The sequence below is a fragment of the Vipera ursinii genome (genome assembly GCF_947247035.1).
Source record: "Vipera ursinii genome assembly, chromosome: 2".
In the NCBI taxonomy this organism is placed as follows: Eukaryota; Metazoa; Chordata; class Lepidosauria; order Squamata; family Viperidae; genus Vipera; species Vipera ursinii.
In genome coordinates, this window is record NC_139513.1 from 172,871,096 (window position 1) to 172,889,785 (window position 18,690).

General features: G+C 40.1%; 1 protein-coding gene across 1 annotated transcript in view; it reads right to left on the bottom strand.

Annotated features, from left to right (window-relative positions):
* Positions 1–18,332, bottom strand: part of CACNA1F (calcium voltage-gated channel subunit alpha1 F) — a 69,535-nt gene extending 51,203 nt beyond the window's left edge. Inside the window, exons 1-13 of the mRNA XM_083353461.1 lie at positions 18,139–18,332; positions 17,945–18,050; positions 16,214–16,353; positions 13,912–14,054; positions 13,044–13,196; positions 11,874–12,070; positions 11,636–11,739; positions 10,726–10,892; positions 7,970–8,050; positions 7,030–7,120; positions 5,183–5,209; positions 4,937–5,097; positions 622–847 (exon numbers count right to left, since the gene is read on the bottom strand). Of these exons, the coding sequence (XP_083209587.1) occupies positions 622–847; positions 4,937–5,097; positions 5,183–5,209; positions 7,030–7,120; positions 7,970–8,050; positions 10,726–10,892; positions 11,636–11,739; positions 11,874–12,070; positions 13,044–13,196; positions 13,912–14,054; positions 16,214–16,353; positions 17,945–18,050; positions 18,139–18,317 (1,775 nt within the window). The 5' untranslated portion in view covers positions 18,318–18,332. The remainder of the gene's footprint in view (positions 1–621; positions 848–4,936; positions 5,098–5,182; positions 5,210–7,029; positions 7,121–7,969; positions 8,051–10,725; positions 10,893–11,635; positions 11,740–11,873; positions 12,071–13,043; positions 13,197–13,911; positions 14,055–16,213; positions 16,354–17,944; positions 18,051–18,138) is intronic.
* Between the last annotated feature and the right edge of the window lie 358 nt (positions 18,333–18,690).

Below are 18,690 nucleotides of genomic sequence, written 5' to 3' on the forward strand. Positions count from 1 at the left end.
TAGTAGTTTTTCTAGCTACAATTACAGTATAGCAGCTGTCAAAAAACTGTATATTGGCGACCTAGATCTTTCAATAGTTTTGATTTTTTTTCTTAGGGCATTACTGAACATTTGTTAAGTTTACATTAAAATGGCAAATTCTTTTCTACATAATTTATGCCATCTTTTTTTAAATCTCGTTATTTTTTTCTACAAGAAAGAGTGACTGAGGCTAAAATCTCTACTTGTTTTCTTGAAAGTAAGTCTCAGAATTAGTGGGGTTTAATTCAACATACTTTGTGCTTAAGCTTGGACGCTATAGACATCAGACATAAAAAACCTATCATGTAAACACAGGAAATACTTGGCACAGATGGTTCAAGGTCCCTTTAAAAACATCATGTTTCCAAGTTCCATATCCTCAAGAAAGTCAGTCAATCCTATGTAGTATATCATCTCTCAGCTGCATTTAAGTATAAAGGAACTGGAGGAATAATAGTAGCAGCAACAGCAGCAGCAATAGCAAATACTAATTCAAATCATCTCCTCCTATGGGAATTTCAATATATACCATAAGTAAATGTTATTAAGCTGAGCAATCTGCGTGAATGGCTTATCCCTGGCTAATGGCAACTTTCTTACCTAGTTATTTTGAAGATTCTCAGGAGGCGGACACAGCGGAGCACAGAGATCCCAAGGGATTGCATGATCTCGAATTCTACCAGGACAGTCTCCAATATCCCACCACATACCACAAAACAGTCAAAACGATTGAAGAAGCTGACAAAATAGGCTTGGAGGCCTAGACTGTACATTTTCAGCAGCATCTCCAGGGTGAACAGTGACAACAATACTTTGTTAGCGTATGCTGCAAGAACAAAAGGTATAGGGCAGAAGTTCTCAAACTGTGCTGTGGATCATTTCAGTCTGTGGAAAAGTTTTCAGAACAATTAAAAAGTTTCTGCTTCTAATAAAGGAGATGAAGGTATTTTATTCAAGATTGAGTTTCAAAAGAGGCTAACACTCCCCTATGGCTACGATAATCATAATACAACAGTAGTATTACTTTTACCATTTTTAAGGGGGCCCTCCTCAGCCATCTGGCTAAGACCACACTGATTCTAACACTGATTTTGATGAAAATTCTTCCATCAAAAATAGAAGTTTTAAAGGACAAGTTATATATGTGCTTCTGTTGGCACCTCTGACAAAGTCTGCAGAAATAATAAAATTACAGAGTCGCTGTATGGAACACAACACAGTAAATTCTCTGGGGCAGGACTAATCAAATTCTTGCTCCTATTGTATACTATTCCATCTGAAGTCTCACAATACACTAGACAAAGTACGACACTGCTTGTTCTCAGCTCTGCACATTTAAAGAAGATTAACAAAACAATCAAAAATTATAGGTAGTCCTCATATAACAACTATTTGAACTTACAACAGTACTGAACATATATACTTGCACTTAGTTGTCAAAGTTACAGCCATGTGTCAATAGTCTCCTCCCCACCGCCTATCTCCACAATCTTTGCTTTTTTGGTCCATTACTCCTAGTTGACCTTCACTGTCATGTTCCTGTTACTGACAAAACAGGTCTGACATGGCCATTCATGAAACAGCTTCTGGCTGTAGAAGGCCTACTTTTCTCCAGGTCAGGTTCAGCAGTTTCCTCACAACACTACAGGAAGTGGGCCTCATGTGGTCAACAGCTGCCTTGTGAAGGGCCAGGCTGGATATGCCTCATTACCAATGGGAAGGAGAAGATGGCAAAGAAGAGTTAGCACAGCCTATGGACCACAGTGCAAAGAACCAACCTTAGCCATCCTGGAAGAATGCAGGGTGGTTATGGCTGGTTCTTTGCACTGTGGTGCTAAGCTTGGGGCAGCAGGGACTTTGTGCCACACGGGCAGGCTTGGGACAGTTGGGGGAAAACACACCAGATTTGGACCCTGCTTGTGCACCCTCCCATCCCCAGCAGCAGCCACCCCAGCCTAGAACCTTATGAGGGAATCTGCACCTGCAGCAGCAGAGGGAGAAGATTTTTGCTGGGACTCTCCTAGAAGGAGACTGTGCAATCCTGAGCTGGAGCAGGGGTGGGGGAAGAAGTCAGGCCAATTACATCCTAGAATCTCTCAGGATATGTCTAGTAGCTTAGAAAGTCATCTCTTTGAGGTGTAAACAAATAAAGGACTTGACTCAATTGGATCTCATTGTCTCATTTCTGGACTTGACCCTGAGATACCTCCTTGCAACTTCCTGCTGGCTTCCCCATTGACTTTGCTTGTTGGAAGCCAACAAGAAGTTGCAAGGAGGGCCTTGCTTAATGACCTGTGACTCTCATTTAATGATGGCAATGGGGACTGCCAGGATTGCTGTCATTAAGTGATGTGGTCACATGATGTTGTGTTTGCAACTGCATCACTTAGCGATGGAAATTCCAGTCCCAGTTACTGTTGTTAACCAGGACTGTCTATATTTGACTAGGGCAGGGGTAGGCAACCTCGGCTCTTTTATGACTCATGGACTTCAACTCCCAGAATTCCTGAGTCAGCATAGCTGACTCAGGAATTCTGGGAGTTGAAGTCCATGAGTCATAAAAGAGCCGCAGTTGCCTACCCCTGGACTAGGGTAAAGAAAAAAAGCAAGAGACGACATTTTCCTTCCTTTCCTCATGATCGTGACAGCTAATAACAGCATATGTCTACAGTCTAATTTGGGGCAGACTGGAATTAAATCTGTTGCCCTTAATGCATTTTTTTCAAGCCTAAAGGGAAAAATGATCAGCACAGAGAAATGGCCAACTGGCAATTTGTCAAGCAGGTTGGCATGGCAGCTTCAGCAGGAAAGAGCAAACTAATACATAGCATTAAACAACAGAACAGAAGTGATAATAGTGCTTAGATTCTGTATATAATATAATATAAAATTTCAAAATGATTTATGTTGGGAATCGTTTGTTCCTTACTCCCCACCTCACCCCACTTAAGGTGGCAAGCAATTTTGCACAACACATATACATACAGGTAGGTTCTTTGGCTCATAAATAAAAGCAAACATGCTTTTTTGTCAGATTTAATGAATACCCCCTGAAAAAAAATGCATTTCACATATCCCTGACAGGATAGCAGGACTTCTGTCTTATGCACTATTCAGTCTCCTTGCCCTCTGTTACAAGACATAGAACAATTTATAATGGGACAATATAATGCCATATAACATAATAGAAGAGGAAGAAAGGTTGCCATTTTTAGGGGTAAACCTGCTCAATTATAAGACAAATTGGCAGCCTGCAGTAAACTCAGGGTCTAGATGTGGAGAAACAAACTTGAAATTAACCCTGGCAAGATGGAGAGGCTCTGGGATTTTGGTCTTCAAGGCTTGGGCGATAGTCGTTCTTTAATTCTAGATGGGCTGGCACTTCCCGACTGAACTTGTGCACAGTTTGGAGATTGTCCTGGATTCATGGCCCCTGCTTGAGCAGCAGGTAGCAGCTGTGGCTAGGGAGGCCTTTTCACCAATTTGACTTGTGTGCCAATTGAGCTCTTTGCTGGACCAGGAGGTCTTGCTCCTAGTCACTTATGGCTTGGTCAATTCCCATTGGGATTACCGTAATGTATTGTACATAGGGCTGCCCTTATAGACCATGTTGTGACTCAGGGCCAGCCTGTGGGTCCGACAGCCGGCTCCGATGTATCGGATGACTCAGATGTGGGGGAGGAGGGAAACGAACCGGCTGATGATGATTTGGAGGCTTTGCAGAGTCCTCAGCCGGGGACCTCTTCTCAGCTGCGTGAGCCCGAGAGTGCGGAGGAAGATGACCCACAGCTGGCCCTGTTCAAGGACGCCCGACGCAGGAGGCAGTCGAGCAGGAACAAACAAAGAAAGGCTGTGAGACTCCTCGGGAGGAGGCACAGGGAGACCACGCCCTGAGCTCTCTATAAAAGGAGTGTTTGGGGAGGGGCTGGTTGCTGAAAGCAACTTTTCCGCTTGAGAAGACAAGCTCTTGTGTTTTTGTTAACTGCGTAATTAAATCTTGGCAGATGCCTTTTAGCCTTGGAAGCTCTCCAGTCTCTTCTTCTTAAATAGGGGTTTGCCTTTACAAGGCCAGAAGAGGGCTGGTTCAGAACAGACCATCCAGAAGTTGCAACTGGTCCAGAATGCAGCAGTGATGAATGCCCCTAAATTTACCCACATTTCACCCCTATTGCATGAGCTGCGCTGGCTCCCAGTGTCTTTTAGGATGCAGTTCAAAGTGCTGGTTATTATCTTTAAAGTCCTATATGGTACAGGGCTGGGTTATCTGTGGAACCATCTCTCCTAAAGACATCCAACTGTCCTACTGGATTGGCACACTCCTAGTCCCTGCCTTTAAATGTTGCTATCTTATGGAACCTAGGAAACATTCCTTTCCCTGCCCTATGGAACATCTTTCCCCCTGAAGCTATCAGGCCCCCACTCTTTCAACCTTCCACAAAGTGCTGAAGACTTGGCTTTTCCCCCAAGCACTGGGATAGGGTGAGATTGAGAAGATGAATTTGTTGTGGGCCACTTGGGTAAGTTTAGCTATAGGCTTTGTTTTGTTTTAGTGTTTTTTTATTTTACACAGATGTTGCTTTAGTTTTTTGCTTGTAAGCCACCCAAAGGTTTAGTACAAGATAGGTGGCTATATAAATGTTACAAATAAATAAACAAACTCTATAACTAACACTAAAATTGTTTAAAAGAAAGAGGATAGAGAAACCTGCAGTTTATATCTGTAGTTGGACATAAAATATGTGTAACCTGCTACAGGGATTCCTCTCCTTTCAGTCAACTGTGTCTCAAACTGAATTCAACAGTGAGTTCCTGCTTTCCTGTGTTGAAAAATTTGTTTCCCATATGGCTATCCTAATGCCTAGACAAGCCTCACTTGTTTGAGGTTGTCTCTATTTACTATGTCTCGCAGTCCCACCTTGGATTTGAGTCAGCCAATAAGGCTGCCTGTAATGTTCAGAAGCAATGGTGAGGGTATTCAGAAACACAAGGAGCAGGACCATCCAGTAGAAAGAGACAGATTTGACAGCCAAACGGCATTTCCTCCGAAAAAGTCTGTTGAAGCGCTGTACATGGCGGCTGGGATACAAAAGGAAGAACAGAAATTATTGAACAGCCTAGCAGCCAGGACAAGAATGGAAAGCCAGGCTGTTGTTATACTCACCAGAATTTGGTCTTGGAAAGCTTTCCTCTGTGAAAAATAGAAATTTAGTAAAAACTCAAAATAAATTCTTCGGCTAAAACTGAAAGACCCAAAGAGAAGTTACAAATCTATTTGGGATGCTATGGAAATGGTTCAAAATGAAATCCCACAAATCATCATTAATATACCCTAAAACATCTTTTCTAAATACAGAATCAAGAAACCATTTTTTAAAATTGGCTCTCATCCCATAGGGTTGGCAGTCCATGGCCACATGCAGCCTTCTAGTCATCCTTTGAGACCCCTTAAAATTTGCTAACAGAATGGCGATTTTCAGCTACACAGTTTGGATGGCAAAGTATGGATGGCAATAGGAGCCTAAGATCTCTATATGGTACAAACATTTCAGTTTCCTTCCCCCTTCCCTCTCCAACCCATAACGCCTTCCACAAAAGGCTGAACATTTGGGCTTACTCTTTTACTTCTAAAATAAAAGGTTGCCACCTGTCCAGCAGGATGAGTTGCTGCCTTACCTCCCCTTCCTATTTAAAGAGATTGCTGACCTTTGGCCTGCCCCTAGTAAAATGCAGTTTGACACAGATATTCTAATGCCATGAATAGAGACTTACTTTTTTCCCCATTATCATATATGCAGGGTACTTTTTTAGAGTGTGCTATTTAAAAAAGAGTGAGCGCCTGCTACTCATCCCAGCTTCTGCCCACCTAGCAGTTCGAAAGCACGTAAAAATGCAAGTAGAAAAATAGGGACCACTACAGTGGGAAGGTAACAGCTTTCCGTGCGCCTTTGGCATCTAGTCATGCCGGCCACATGACCACGGAGACGTCCTCGGACAAGCGCTGGCTCTTCGGCTGTGAAACGGAGATGAGCACAGGCCCCTAGAGTCGGAAACGACTAGCACGCATGTGCGGGGGAACCTTTACCTTTACCTATTTAAAAAAAACCAGGGAAGATCAAAACAAAATTTATTTATTTTTTATTTTAATTCCATTTATATCCCGCCCTTCTCCGAAGACTCAGGGCGGCTTACAAGCTTAGCAATATGATACCTCTAAGATAACCACTTTGGACAGGGGCTTCAGAAGGAGGCCATATATTCAGCATGTCCATTTGCTCAGCAAATTTGCTTAACTAGACTATTAGTTAGTAGAGGGAAGAGTTCAGTTTGCAGTAAGAAGTGCTTATTGAGACAGAATTTAATCAGAGATATGAGATGCAAGCTTAGGAGAAAACAGCATTCACTGGAGGATTTCCTCAAGGGAGGTAAGAATATTAAAAATAGTAAAAACTAAAATGGATCAGTTATCAAATACAGTATATAGTGAAACAATCTGTTACTTAAAGAATCATTTTCTAAATCAGGTGTGTCCAACCTTGCCAACTTTAAGGACCAACACCCAGAATTCCCCAGCCAGCTAGATGGTGAATTCTGGGAGTTGAAGTCTTCAAGTCTTCAAGTTGCCAAGATTGGACAACCCCGTTCTAAATGTTGGCTGCTGGTCTTATTCTGGACTAGAATAGAATCTAAACACTTGATCTTAAAATTTAGAGCATCTGTGAAGGATTTAGGTGGACTTGGTCCAACAATGGAAGACTGAAAACAGATTAGGGACTTTGCTTTCTCAGTCAATCGCTCTGAGATCCTTTCAATAGAAAATGCCAGGAACTAATCCCAAAAGTCCTTATCCCCACAGAGAATGTACTCAAATGTGGGGAGGAGGGGGCCAACAGGAGGCAACCTTTTGGATTCCCCAATACTTTCCTAGAAGAGTTAATTTGGTCTGTAGAACACTAATAATTAGCATTGTCCTGCAGTTCCCAGCCCTCCTCTCTGGCCAGGCAAACTCACAAACACACATCATAGCAGTGGCTCTGAAGGTGCTCTTCATCTTCAACATTCTCCGTGTTGACTGAGGTACTTTCGCTGGCAGGAAGACTGGCTGGGGAGAGAAAAGCAGGTGAGATTTTTTGGGGGGAACAACCGCAAGTTCTTCCTGCAGTATTTCTATTCACAAAGACAGCTGCCACCATTGAAACCATAGGATTGACTCTTCCTCAGACCATCAGTTTGATACGTTTATGATATGCAGAAGAAAAGGAGATAGTAAATACACGGACCTCCTATGAACAGGCTTTGCAGGTTTTTTTTATTTATAAAATTGCAAAACATGTTTACTGAAGGCAACACGAGCAAACAGTCAACTAAAATTCCCTTCAAATTACATTATATTTCCAAATATTTAGGATGAATGCAACTATAATATCTATATGCTTAATACAGGTAGTCCTCGACTTATGACCACAATAGGGGATCAGAATTTCCAGAGTTTCTTAAACGAAATGCTACAGATTAAACCAGGGAGTGTGATATCGTCCTCCTATTAATTATAGATGCTGTTGTTTGGCCAGCAGACCTGAAAACTGGCAAAGAGTATCCTATTGCTACACTTACATGCCGTAGGGAGAGGAAAGACACATTGCGGCAAATGGAATTAGATAATAAAATTCACTTGGAGGGGGGGGAAACACTTGGACAAGGAATTGCCATAAGGGCATACAGTAAGAAAAATCCAATAATCAACAAAAAACAAAGAAATAAAAATAGAACCACCACCTCCCCCCCAGCATGATTCCCAAATAGGTTTGTGAAATCAACAGACTTCATTCTATAGAATGAAGCATAGATAAAGAATGAGGTGGAAACACAGTATCTACATAGCTTCCTCTGCTTAGCCCTTAAAAGAAAACTAAGCGTGGACACAAAGGAGTATGAAAACATTGAAAATTACTGTGGCTGTCGGAGGAATGACTGCGGTGCTTGAACCATTTCTTCTTCCTCTTCTTTTCCATCAGGTCGGCCACAGTAGCGTCTTCCACAAAGAAGGCACAGATGAGAGAAAGATTGAAAAAACATGAAGGGAGGGATATATAGGAAAGGGAATTACTTAGGAACAAAATGGATGGAAACAGATGGAGAACAATAAATGATGAGAGCCAGATGAGAGAAAAAAGGAAATGTGGTAGACTATGGACTATGCCTTGTCCATTTCTTTCCAAACCATTAGAACTAAAGAGCTTAGAATTCCAAGACTAGAAGCAGCTACCCAAAATCTCTTCCCATTTGGGTAGTGATAACTAGAGGTCTTCAAACAGAGAATGAATTTAGATCCTGAACTAAGGAGGGCTTTGACTAGATAACATTTAAGATCCCTTTCAGCTCTATGATTCCATTATTTTGTGTCCATTCCTCTAAATTCCATACATATTGATTAGTATAATATAAAATGGGAGGTGCGTGTGGCTTAAATGTGCCATTTTAATTTTTATGACATATCTAATCAAATTTTGAATTAGTGATAAAACGTATTTTATTACTTAAAGAAAAAAATAAAGGCCCTGTGCTGTTCTTCTTGATTAATTTTGAAATTTGCTGTAAAGTTTATTTCATTGCAAACTCTTCTGTACACACACCAAACACACACAGACATAATGTAGGTAAAAATATTTTAGCGCTATTTTAAAAAGCTAAAGATGGTGCCAACCAAAAAGATAATTTTTAATCTTAGTTTTAATCGTTTTTAATTGTATATGATGTATTTTAACTTTTAATTTTCCCCGTAAACCGCCCTGAGTCCTACGGGAATAGGGCGGTATATAAATTTAAATATAAATAAAATAAAATATAAATAATTATGAATTTGCTTTGGGGTACATAGGGACAGAACTATGCTGCTGTAAAAGTTGAAATCACTCTCTTTCTACTCAATGCTCACTTGTTACTCATGAGTAGATAGTCTATAAATGTAGACTTTGCATGAATACATGCAAGGAAATATGGAACTTATCTATAGCTATAAAGTAGGTTAAAAAAGCAATATCATTATATATGTGTATTAGAAATATATATTTGTTTTTGTATGTTGCATATTTATTATTAGAAAATGATATATAAAATTATAACTATTGTTCTAACAATACATTACTGTATGGTCTGTATCTTATTTTTTGTTGTATTTTTCATTTATTTTTAAGCACTTGTTATATATTTTTTTTAAATGTACTTTTGTGCTTTTTGCCATTTTCAAATTTTTTACTAAAAAAATCACTCTCCTTAAAAACACACAGTAAGTAGCATTGAAAAGAACTATTGCTTGAGACAACAGACAACTATTGTCTGTTTGTGGTTAAGAGAAATATTCCCATACTATTAAAAATGTTTTCTAAATGCCCTATAAAAAGTGAGTGAGGAACTTTAGCAATTTCTCTGTATTGTGGGACCACTATGCAACATGTCTGCATTCATTTTTGGAAGTAATCTGAACAAAAGGAAGGACCAAGATCCCTGAAACTTGTTTCAGTTGGGGAGAAATGCAAACTGACGGGCTGAACTGTAACCTTCATTTCTCTTCACCGCTCTCAACACTCGTTCAGTGAACCCAAAGCAGCTGATACAGCTCCAGTGAATTAATTAGCACCAGGAGGTGGATTCTTGGAATTGAATGCCATTTTCTCAGGCTACAAATTATAGCTACAGGAAATTAAAGCTGCCACTAATTGGCCAGTTCTGGGCACTGCCAAAGGGAAGTGTCGGTGTCAGGACCCACCTCAATCCACATCTTAGGAAATAAGAACTCTTGGATGCAAGTTTAGTCCAAAAGGAAAATGTTTACTAGGATGGAATCGATTGTGGCAATACAAGACGGAATCTAACAAAGTTACATTTCAATCCTATATAAAGCATTCCCATTTCAGCCCTCCCCTCATCCATTTGGTCAGGCTCTCATCATTTGCTTAGGTGTCAGGTCCTTCCATGGGAAAGGGAACCCTCCTTGGTTTTATGGTTATTGCTTTCCTTTTTAGTTGTAAATGAAGATGCAATCCAGATCTGTCTCTCCCCCTCCCTCCCCCAGTTCAAATGTTCCCTGTTGTTTGAAGATCGCCTAAAGTCTATCCTCTCCCCCCCCCTTCGGAGAGATGGTAGAATCCCCAGAATAAGCACATTGTTCTACCTATACATTTATGAAATGTGATATAAATGGATTCTGACAGCCGGTGTCTCTTACTGCAACCAAAGGGCCAGGAGGGTGACAAAGAAACGACAGATGCAATATGGAGAAATGGAAACCACAAAGCTATCAGCCTGTTCTTCCCTATTCTCCACTAACTCTATTCCTGTGACTAAGCTGGCATGCTCCATTCACAGTGAACTTGCTGCATCCTATTCACACAATTGAAGCGGCAGAAAAGCACTCAAAATAAATAAGCAAATGAAAACCCCAGCTACGTATCTTAAAAACATTCACACTGGAGTCCCCTGCCCTCTTCATCCCAATCAGAACTCCTTTTCAAGCTGGCAGTTCAGTTGGTTTTTCCGCTAATCTTGCACTGCTGTGGCTTGGATTGATTCCTCTCTAATCCCCACGTACAGAGCTGCTACAGATGGCAACATCCAGGCTGCTAACTAAACCATCTCTAGAACAGCAGAGTACAGTCCCTGGCAAACAGGGGAGGGGAGCTGGGAAGGAATGGTCCTGAAAGCTCTTACAGGTATGCTTTTCACTTGTCTCATCTTTTTCTTCATCGGGCTCAATGTCTCCTGCTTGCATGATCCAATCCAGATAGCCCTTCAGATCTTCCTCCATCTGCTGTTTCTCTCGCAGCTTTTGGAAGTCTCCCCGGGCTTTTGCCTTCTCTCGTTCCTTAGAGAATTCCCTGTGGATGGAAGAGGTCAAATTAGTTGACTGTTTGGACATCATCTGAAAATTTGTATGAAGGCCCTCCTTGCCTTTGATGTGCAGAATATTAATTTTGGATCTTGTTTTTCTGAACCTCTTTTATAATGCAAGCATCCTAGTTGTAGTCCAATTATTTTCTCTGACCTCTTCATTCGTGTGTCTTATGTTTAATTAGATTATGAAAACACGGACATTACTTGGTACTTATTTTTTCTACTGTTTTTTCTTTTTATTCTAGATCCTTTATGTGTTTTTTTTAATGAGAAAGGAGGCTGCTGTAAAAACGCAAAAGTACCCAGGACCACATTCTAGCTCCCATGGCTAGACTTGAAAATTTGTAAACTGGGGGTTTTCAGACTTGGCCAGTTTAAGACTTGTGAACTTCAACTCCCAGAATTCCTCAGCCAGTGTGCCTTGCTGAAGAATTTTGGGAGTTGAAGTCCACAAATATTAAATTGGCCAAGTTTGAAGACCCCTGGTGTAAGTTATTCTTGCTGAAATCTAAAAAAAAATTTCAAAAGACAGAGTTCCAAACATTGCTTACTGCAGTTCTTTGCCCTTGATTCATATTTGAGACAAGTAGGATAAATTAAGTAAACCAGGCGCAAATGTGAAAAAAATTGTTGGCATAATTTATGCAGGATGTTTACATACTTTTTTCTTTATCAAGGAAGACAAATACATTCTGGTCACATGTCCAATGTTCCAAATCTGACTTACCCACTTAACACACCCAAAACCAAATTAAGCACAAAGAAAGAGCCAAAGATGACAAGGCTGACAAAATAAACCCAAGGTAGTTCATGACCCACTGCATCTTGCATCTGGAATAATCAAACAAACAAACAAAAAATACTTAAGGAATCGTACATCAAGACAGACTGAATTGTATGAATTACTACAAGGAAGTATGAACAGAGGAGACTTCTGTTCCTCTGCCCAGAAGGAAATAGCTTACCCAGTAGAGAACATCAGTCCAACCTTCCATGGTAATGCATTGGAAGACAGTAAGCATGGCAAAAAAGAAGTTGTCAAAATTGGTGATTCCACCATTGGGGCCATCCCACCTGCCACGACATTCGCTATTGTTTACTGTGCATTCCCGACCGTGCCCAGAAAAAGCACAAGGTGATGGGTCTTCCTCAGCCTCCAGATCTGCAACAAGTAGAAGATGAGTCACAGTGATGACAGAAACAGGATCATCTAATAGATTTATTGCTGAGCTGAACCAACTTCCCAAGTATGTTCAAATCTCTTTATTTATTTTATTTATTTTAATTCCATTTATATCCTGCCCTTCTCCGAAGACTCAGGGCGGCTTACAAGCTTAGCAGTAGCCTTCATTTTATGTATATGCCTGCTTATTAGGGCTTTCACACACACCCCAAGCGGCATTATTACAAAGTCAGCTTAATTGCCCCCAACAATCTGGGTCCTCATTTTACCTACCTCGGAAGGATGGAAGGCTGAGTCAACCTTGAGCCTGGTGGGACGCGAACCTGCACTAATTGCAGGCAGCTGGTGTTACTTAAGGAGGCATTAGCCCACTGCTCCACCAAGGCTGATAAATCATCTTATAAATCTCCCTGCCATACCTTTAGCCCTAGATCACCGAGAGTAGTCACATTAATAAAATTGGCTTACAATTTCTGTAATTTCTTTAAATCCAGCATAAAACATATTAGCAGGCCACTTTTTAAATCTAGACACATGATTAGGACATCTGACTTATCTCGAAAAGATCATTCAAAGTGGAAAATCATTCAAACAAGTCAGAAGAGATGTGTTACAGAAATATTTCATAATCTTCAATGGTTACCTTCCAACCAAAGCTTGCATTTCTGAAAATTTAGCCAAATACTGAACCCTAATCTGCAAGAATGAAGCAGAACTGTGTCCTCCAGGCATTTCGTATTTGAATAGAACTAACTTTCAACTGTGTTATTTCTTGGAAGCAGAGGAACAAGAGTTGCCTTGCCGATGGGCTAATGGGCAGTAAAAACACAGACTACCACTGGATGCCATCAAGGGTATTCTAGAAAAACCACTTGTTTGCTGTCATTTTATATAATCTGGAGTTTTTAAAATATAGATCTGACAGACTTGTGCTATACTCGGTGAATTATACCTGAATCAATCATGAAGCAGGTCTTGTGCATGCGGCCAATGAAGAGCTCCAAGCCAATGATGGCATAGATGATGATGACAAAAAGAACAAGTAGCGCTATGTGCAGAAGGGGCACCATGGCTTTCATGATAGAATTCAAGACAATATGCAGGCCTATGAGACAGAAATGTTTAGGGCACCACGTCAGCTTTTCAGAACACAAGAACCTCTTCCAGCGTGAAGGGTACAATTTCAATTGGCTCATCTCAGGAATAAGGTGCTGAGTAGAGGAAATTCTCTTTCCTCTTGCGCAGTGTTTGCCAACTTTGCCAACTTTAAGATGGGTGGGCCTCAACTCCCAGAATTCCCCTGTTGAAGTCCACCCGTATTAAAGTTGCCAAGGTTGGAAAACACTGCCCTAAGGACAATACAGATTTGTAGAAAACATAGAACTCAATTGTTTCTAGATCACCTAAACTTTATATATATCATAATCAAGGTAGTTCATTGGAAATTATCATATAGTGATGCAGAGAATGGCAAACATGTGCAATACATCAGGCTGTGCAATACATCAGCATATAAACCTACACATAGTCCTATATGAGTCTAGTACTTATGATGCAGTACAGAAGAATTAATACAAGCTGGAATGTGATCTCAAATTGTATTCTAAAACAATGACAAAACAATTGTATTCTAAAACAATGACAAAACAGTCATATATAATTAAGTTCACAATGTGCAGTCATATAAGAGACAGTCAGCATGTCAGCAAAGTTTGGTATCACAGTACGGTATGTATGTGCATACTAAGAGATGTTATTTTCTGTTCAGCCTTTTCCTCCTAGGCATATATCTGAGAAGCATGAGTACAGGAGATGCTTACTAGGAACCCCAGAGACCAGACGCAGAGGTCGCAGGACACGAAAAGCTCTCAGGGCTTTGACATCAAAGCCACCTGGCTTCCCACTCATGTGATGGGCCTCCCCAGGCTTGTGGGAGACTTGTTCCAGAATGACACTGAAGAGACTGTAAGGAAAACAAAGGACAAGACAAGGCAGGGGAAGATTGATTTCAGGATGATGGACCAAGTTTGCTTTCACCAGCATTCTGAAATCGCTAGGATACTTTATACAAATGGTATCTTCAACCCAGGTGACTCAAGATCTGCTAACTTTAAATGCCAGAATTCCTACCAATGGCTTTGCTCACTAAGGAATTTTTGGAGCTAAGGCCACATTTTGGAGACTTTCAAGTAAGGGAAAACTAGGTTACAGTAGGTGTTGGTGTATCTCTGTCAGGATCAAATGATTTTTAAATGACTCTACCATCATCTAAACAACTGAGTATTAGAAGTGTTTGACAAACTATTGGATTAATTTATTTAGCACATGGCATATCATACATGGACGTGCAATATAAACATTTTGCCTAGATTATAAAAAACACAATAAAGTATAACTGTTAAAAAGATCTATATTCAGATGCCAATGTTTAGGCCATCTAACCACTGAAGGGCAGTATCGTTTACATGAAAAAAATCAGATATTGGACTGGTAAATGCCCTTAGCTTACAGCAGGTCACAATGTGATCTACATTTTGTTGTGGGTCCCTGCAGTCACACTAAGGGGAGGATAATATGTCCCATTTATACAGTGAGTTCTGGCAGACACTGCGTGAGGTGTAAATCCTATTCAGAATTGTCCATTGCTAGTGTGGTAGTTCAAAGCCTGGCATCTTTTGTATAGGATCATTTATATATCTTCCTATATCTGGAGGTTCAGCAATCCATTTGGCTTTCCACTGGGAATCAGTATCAAAGTTGTTGAGCAGATGTTATGCAAGTGCCAGTGGGGACTTCTAGATTTGAGCCTTCCAGCTAATAAATGATGAAGGTTGGCATGCACCAGTAGGAATGAGTTGTTCATACTTTTTCTGTATTCTCTCACTAGTGCATCTTGCCTTCATACAGCTGGTGGTGCTATATGGCTCAGAACAAGAAGCCAGCAAGTCGAAATAGTTTTAATACATCCGCTTGTAATCCTCATGGTGTCATTGAGTCCTGCATCTAACTTACTAATATGGCAGCAGTTAAGCTATACAGGGGCACAGTATTCTGCTGAAGAGCAGACTAGCCCTAGTGGTGATAGCCTGAGGGTGACAGTTGAAGCTCCCCATTTAGTTCCACATAGTTTTTTGTTCCTAATATTGGTTTTTGCCGCCATATTCTCTATATGTACCTTATAGGAGAGAGTCTGGTCCAAGATATTTTGGATGAGGGATATAGGGGAATCAATTGTTGTTTAAGTAGACCTTTGGGGTTTCATATGCTAGTTGATTGTTAAAAGTGGAAGCACGTAGTTACTGTTTTGCTAGTGATAGGAGTAAGCCTCTAGTCAGTGAAGAATTTCACAGTGAAACTACTGTAAATCTTCCAGTTCTATTTTCTCCCACCCTTTAAAAATGTTCTATAAATCTAATGCCGAAATGGCAATCCTAAATGCCCCTTTTTATATTAGTTTGGTATTTATAGTTCCCAGCTATTTGATTCTCCTGGTCTATTAACAATTTTAATACAGACAATCTGCTTCAGAACCTATTTGTTAAACAAGATGTCTGAATGACAAATATATACAGTACATGTGTCACCTCAGTTTCATGAGGCACGGAATACGGTGTATATGTAGCGTTAGGGTTTATGCTCATGCATAAACCTAATTTCAGCATTATAAGTAATACAAGGTGATGGAGATGCCATCTTTTTAAATTAAAGCCATTATACTATTTAAATTAAAGCCATTCTGTTTCTGCCCTCAGCCAAAGAAAAATTCAAATAGCTCCATTGCCTCCTAGGAAATAATGGAATGTAATAGGAGGAAAAATTATGATAGAATGTTATAATTGGCGAAATGCAGCTAATAACAAACAGACCTTTCTCTGCAACTCTTTAAGTCACAAGAAGTCACTCAGGACTGGAATTTACTTTCTCTTCTACAATACATCCTTGCTTGCCTTGCCTACTGTATTTCTTTCCACTTAAGCTAAAACGAGGCTTTTTCAATGTATCAATAGTATTTTCTTTCTTTTTTAACAGATGATTCATTTGGAAATTATATTTAAGAATCAGACCACTGTGAGTCAAACTCCTATACTGAGCTAAAATAAAATCCTTGTGTTAAAAACTTACCCCACTACAACAATGACAAAATCAAGAAGATTCCAGCCATTGCGAATATAAGCGCTAGGATGCATAACCAGACCATAGGCAAGGATCTTGAGGAAAGTTTCCACTGTGAAGATGATGAGAAAAACATATTCCACTTGTTCCTGTAGAATTGGGAGGAATAGCAGCAGGAATACCAAGTTACACTTGCATTCTGTATTTTGAAACCAAGTGTGTTGATAAATAGTCCAAAATCAGAGCTGTCCCTAATAAATCCATTCATAAGATCAAAAATGTAGGTTCCAGGAAACCCACACTAAAAAGGACTGGAAATTCCAATCACGGAAAAATAAGAAGGATTTCTCTGGATTAACACAACCTCAGTTCAACACCACCACGAGAGTTTTACAAGCCTGCTAGGAAAGAAGAGGCAAACACCGAAGACACAAATGACAGAAGCGCAGAATGCTGGACATCTGTCACAAACAAGCACATCCTGCAAATATTAGATCCTAGCATCCAAAATTAGGGAAGTGTAACACACAGCAAAAAAGAAGCATAGGTCTACAGCGAAGAACACTGCCCATTCTTTCTATCTTCTTTTTCCAAGTGCTGGAAAAAGAATGTAGTCTCAGCACAGCCTTCTGTACTAATGCTCACTTTTCACTTACTAGCAACAAAAGAGTAAGCCGCCCTGAGTCTTCGGAGAAGGGCGGGATATAAATGTAATTAAAAAAAAAAAACTGACTGGGAAATTGGATGGTGCCTGACCTTATAGGTGTTTCTGAATTTTGCCCCAGAGAGACAAACAGTCAGGAATTGGCCCGCCTCCAGTTTCTGTCCATGGATTATTTGGGATTTATTCCAAGGAATCTGAGCTCCAACTCTAGTCTTGACCCCAGCTGCAAGTAGCAGATGCATTTGAGAACTTTTGGTCAGAGTGACCAGAGCCAGGTTGATTTGTCCAGTGGGTCCAAATCAAATAAAAAACTTTATTACACTCATAGACCAGCATAAAAAAATACAATTTTAAAAAGTAAAAATATGAAATACACAAGATTAAAAACATTTTAAAAATGATTATATTATAAAAAAATGAAATCAAAAATAAATCTTAAAAAAATCTGTAAAAGGGATAAAAAACATTAAATATAAAAAATGTATTTTTAGATACTTACGTGACTAAAATTATATATTAGTTTTAAAAATTGTATTTTTCTTCTAGTCTATGACCATAATTAAGATTTTGATTTGATTTGATCTGATGTGGCAGTGGGGAAGGAAAACTGTTACCTCAGCTGCCATGACTCACATGGGTAGATTAATGCCCATTAGGAGATAATAGTTTTAATTAGCATTAAGGTATTGCCTTGGGCAGAAATCAAGAGGTAAAGATGGAACCATTAAGAAAGGAGTGAAGAGGCAGTTATGCAGGATTTTTGGTATCTTTGGGAAGAAACTACAGTAACGCAGTGGCTTTAGAACCAGAAGTCAAAGTTAGGCTTCCTAAATTTGCAGGGACCTGTCTCATGGTGTCTATTGATCCCTCTAACACAGTGCTGTCTGCTTTGACTAGCAGCAATTTTTCAGGTTCCTTAGGCCTTCCAGAGGCACTTCTCAATTCTACACTTTAAACTCTTGTCAGATTCTCAGTCTGACATGCAAAAGCTGCGTTCTTTCATTAAGTTCACACACTCTTCTCACTGCTCACACACTTACTTTCTCTCCACTCATAACCTGAGGAAAAGCACTCACCAAGTTGTGGTTGGAGACATTGGAATCATCCTCTGGAAAGGGAATATAGACTCCTAAGGCCACACAATTGGCAAAGATTGTCATAAGGATGAGGATGTCAAAGGGTCTGGAAGACATTCAAGTTAAGGCATCAAACAGGAATTTCTTCTCCCACCCTCCTTTCTTCCTTTTCCTAATATGCAAATGTAGGATACTTCCACTCTACTATGCTGATAGCAGCTCTGCGGATGGGATTGTTCAAACGTAGACAGAAGAGGGCTCGTGGTGAACGGTGCACCACGTTGGAGCCCTGGGTCTTATGCTTGTTCTGCTGCTGACGCTTCTTCTGAGCAAGGCTGCCAGTGGAGCCCAAAGTATCTGAACCCCCACTCATAAGCGTCCATGCTATGGCCTGGCTTGATGCTTCCACAAAAGCCTCGGCTGCTGATTGGGGTGGTGCCTCTGGAGAGCCCAATGCTGCAAAGGAAGAGTATGGCAACAAGAGACAGAAGGAATTAAGTAGAACCCCAACATCTTGTTTAAAATTTGTGTGTGAGTGAAGGGGCAAAATAACTTAATCTCCTCTTTAAAAAAAAATCTGAAAAAAGAGAAGTGGTTAATGTAAAATACAATACAGCATGCTTCAGCCTGGAAAACTAGTCCAAGCTGGAGGCTTACATGAGGTCAATCTATTTATAAGTTTCTCTTGCATTTCTGTCCCAGTGTATATGCCATATTGATTTTACTATCAAATCTATACATTTCTG